This window comes from Neodiprion pinetum, chromosome 5 (genome assembly GCF_021155775.2).
Source record: "Neodiprion pinetum isolate iyNeoPine1 chromosome 5, iyNeoPine1.2, whole genome shotgun sequence".
Taxonomy (NCBI): Eukaryota; Metazoa; Arthropoda; class Insecta; order Hymenoptera; family Diprionidae; genus Neodiprion; species Neodiprion pinetum.
The window spans coordinates 31,922,629-31,926,560 of NC_060236.1; the positions used below are offsets into that span (position 1 = coordinate 31,922,629).

The window sequence follows — 3,932 nt, forward strand, 5'->3', positions numbered from 1 at the left end:
AATCTGGATACGCGCATCGTAATGATACGGAATCCGTATCTTATGGCATAAACGGAATTTCTGGAAGGCTGTGTAATAGCAGCATATTGTGCGATGCTTTCTCATTATTGTACAATGATTAATGCAAGACATAAAAAACAAACCAATTACAGTTGCAGACATTGTGCGATAGCACGTGATACGTATTTATGATGGGATGAGCCGGATGCTTGTTATCTGTGACACATAATACAGTTATTTCTGGGTAAAGTATAAATAAATATAATTATGTGACCAAATTACTACTATTGCAACCAGTGGTTATTGTCACGCGGAAAAAGATACCGCATTTCCGATAAATATCACGGAAAATTTAATAAGACATTTATAAACGAATGGCAAAACCACGCATGAGATTAAATTTCGTGAGATGTTACATGAATTCGGTGGTAAATTTTATACGTCAAAAAAGTTTTGTCCAAACAACGTTATTCATCAATTGTTAATACTTAAACTCGTATAATTAGTGATTAGTGATTTAATTCAATAAGAAGAGAATATGACGAAATATTCTCAAAGGAATGCGAAATAATGCAATGATCTTTTGAAATTTTGTATTTATTAATACGTAAAACACAATTCGTACGATGAGTCGAAAATGGAATAAATATATACAATCTAACCGGAGAAGAAAAGTCGGTCGTGTCTTTTTTCATTTGACGATCCGGAGATTCGATTACGTATTGCGACAATGTTTTTACTGGATCAATCATCGACAACGGATAACTCGATAACTATTAATTAAATTCGTATTTCGCCAGGAAATACAGCGAGAATATAGATAGAACTATGGTACTAGTTTCTGGTCGAGAAATCGGCGAAATATTTTTCTCGCACGGCTTCGTGTCGGCTTTCATTTCTTCACTGGCAGTCAGGCAACCTCCGTTTGAATCCGAAACACAAGGCGCAACTTTGATCGAATACGTCTTGCCGCATTCAAGCCTTTCGATTATCTTGGATAATTTCAGAGAATTTGTGCGTTTTTTTTTCCCAGCTACCGTAATCTCGTAAGATTCAGTGTCATTGAATATTGCGTCTGGTGGCTTGTTCCAAGTAATACTTATCGAATTCTGGGTAGATTCACTGATTTTAATACTCGGAACAAAGGCAGGATCTGTGAAAAATTAAATGATTTTTTGGTTAAAGTAACAAATACAGAGAATTCGAAATCAGAGAGCTACGGATGTTCACATTGGTGGTGAACTTTATTTTTTTCCTTAAAATCTTATGTCTCAATATTGGTAATATATGTATAATAGGATGTTTAAAAAAAAAAAAAAAAACGGTTTTTTTTTTCTCATCCAAAGAGGTTCAATAAAGTTCCACTTAAGTATAAAAATATGCTCTCAATGTTAATATTAAGAGTTCAAATTTTGACAGGTGTATTTTTACAGCGAGATGAAAATTTTTAACCGATTCGGAATGAAAAATGATTTTTTTTTTTTCAACAACCTAATGTATAATCTTTCTTTCAACTAACATGGGGTAACATTGATCGGATCACTGTTGTAAGTCGTGCCGCTAGAATCGTTCACGATGACCCTGATTTCAAAGTTTGCAGCATTAATTTTCCATTTGTTTACAATGCATTCCTGATTTTTCGGGCACTTCGATATCCCTCCACAATTTTGCCATGTTATACCGGTTGCATTGCATTCTATGCTGACGAATTCGACTGGATTTGGCAAGTTTGCATTAGGCGTACTCCAAGTCAACTTTGCACCGCCTTGCTTGTAAGGTGCTAATTTCACCTTTAGTCCATCCAAGTATGTTGGATTATCAGGCTAAAAATAATTAATCCATCGATTAATCGAGTCCATTATTTACTAGCTTTTATCTTGGTTTTTTTTTTTTTTTTTTTCTTGAAACGAACATTTTGTAAATTTCATTGATAATTTACAGTTTCGTTTGAATTCTTATTCAATTTCAGGTAAAAATGTTCCTTTATATTTCGCTTATTGCATCAAATAGATGATAATAATTGATACTTCAATTATATAAATTAATATTGTATTGCGTTGTTCATGGGAGTGATAAAAAAAAAAAAAAAAAAAAAAAAAAAAACCGATTGTGAGGAAAAATAATCGAGCTGGTTAATCGGGAAAAACTGATCGATTATTTTTGGTAATTCTTACCTGTGATGACCGATGACTGATGACTTTCACGGTGACATTATCACCGACCGATTGTTTCGAAATTTCATCATAAGTCAAGCATTTATAAACTTCGCCATCTTTCGCGTTTTTAAGCGTCAGTGTCGTTGTAAATCTATCTTCTCCATCTAAACGGCTTATTTTACCGTCATAATTCCGATGATCATTGGGTTTTATCCATTTAACGTTGTCTTCGGCGTAACCTTCTACATTGCATGTTAATTCTGCCATTCCGTTTTCTTCCACTTCAACGATTTTTTGTGGACTCACTGGAATTAAGAAAATACATATACTGATAAGTCACGTGACGGATTAAGTTTAACCGTTTTCGTAACAATTACTTTGAATATTGAAAAATCAGCTTAGCGATTCAAAATCGAAACTTTTTTTGCACAACAGTTTATATATATATATGTGTGTGTATCTATATATATTATTATATATAATATAGTATAGTATATGGTAAAATTTTCTTCGAAATTACAGCGTGAATCATTACGATTCAAACCCGATGTCGGAAGAGCCGATGATAAGTACACCACAGTTACAGGAAAAGATTGGTTTAACGTAATAAATGTATAAATGAATCTACGTACAAACCGCAAAATAGCGTGGAAAGGAACGGTATCGGGATTACGAGTACCGCAACTGATCAAGGATAGATACACACGTTAATTACTCGCTTAGAAATCGAGAACGCGACTAAGCAGAAATTATTACGTGATATAAATAAATGTGTTGAATTTTTCGAAGGATAATTTACTAGGGTGGACATTTTTCCGATGGACAGTTTTCATTTCCGTAATAATTTCGCGTGCCTAAATACGTTGAAGTCAAACACGCGTCAATAGAACGCTTATGGATGAATGTGTTGCATAAATAATTATATGAACATTATTTTTCTACTAATATTTCATGAGAGGAAGCGCAATTGTTTGCATTTTTTTTTCTCTCTCTTTTACCGTAAACGAACGATATGCTTCTTATCTTGCAACTATTGCAATGATTTTATGTTGGTGTAACAGTAAATCGATGTCGAGGCTTCATTTATGTGTAAAAATGTAGTTAAGTCGAGATAATGATCGAATATTTCTATAATTATAGAGTGTATTTTCGACAATCATGATTACATCAAACAATTGCGTCTACTCCATTCCCTCGTTATTCCGATAATATTTAAGCCGTTACACTTGCAACGATATCTATTGTACTAGAATTTTTCCAGTAACTACAAAAAAAAAAAATGAAAATTTTCTATAAATGCCCGCAAAGACCAGTAAAATAACGTAGGATTATTCATCGTGGTTTAAATTTATTTAGCGATATTTGTTTCTCTGATAACTGGAATGTTTATTTAAAGAATCAGAAACTATCGGATGACGAAGTGAATAGGCGTATAGAATCGTGACAATAACGCCTGAGCCGATCGCGAATAAGATGAAAGAAATTGAATTTGCAATTTTCATATTCGTATACATACCAATACTTTTAGCATCGGCTACACGCTGGATCAAAATGAAACAGGCTAAAAGCGACGATATCTTGAGTATCAAGGCCAAGTTGCTTCGCGACATGGTGTCCTGTGATCCTTCGGTATCCTTTCACGTTTCGTTACACGCACCAATGATCTTCCACGCAGCGTGTTGGCAGCACTCAATTTCGTGCCTTGATAATCTCACTTTTTGATCACTCTCAACCCGGCTTGAGCTAGGCGGAATGAGATTCGAATCCCTTCGGTAA

The 3,932-nt window shown here is 34.1% G+C and overlaps 1 protein-coding gene across 1 annotated transcript; it reads right to left on the reverse strand.

Annotated features, from left to right (window-relative positions):
- Window positions 1–626: 626 nt before the first annotated feature.
- LOC124218651 (tyrosine-protein phosphatase 69D-like) lies at window positions 627–3,932 on the reverse strand. The gene is made up of 4 exons (XM_046625285.2): window positions 3,673–3,932; window positions 2,175–2,461; window positions 1,520–1,823; window positions 627–1,153 (listed from the first exon to the last, which is right to left on the reverse strand). The coding sequence occupies exons 1-4, from the start codon at window positions 3,764–3,766 to the stop codon at window positions 777–779; spliced, it is 1,062 nt and encodes a 353-aa protein (XP_046481241.1). The 5' UTR covers window positions 3,767–3,932; the 3' UTR covers window positions 627–776.

Coding starts and splice junctions, on each gene's coding strand:
- LOC124218651 (XM_046625285.2), bottom strand. CDS start 3,766: ATGTCGCGAAGCAACTTGGCCTTGATACTCAAGATATCGTCGCTTTTA. Junction 2,462..3,672: donor AGCCGATGCTAAAAGTATTG/GTATGTATACGA, acceptor TCTTAATTCCAG/TGAGTCCACAAAAAATCGTT. Junction 1,824..2,174: donor TCAGTCATCGGTCATCACAG/GTAAGAATTACC, acceptor AATTATTTTTAG/CCTGATAATCCAACATACTT.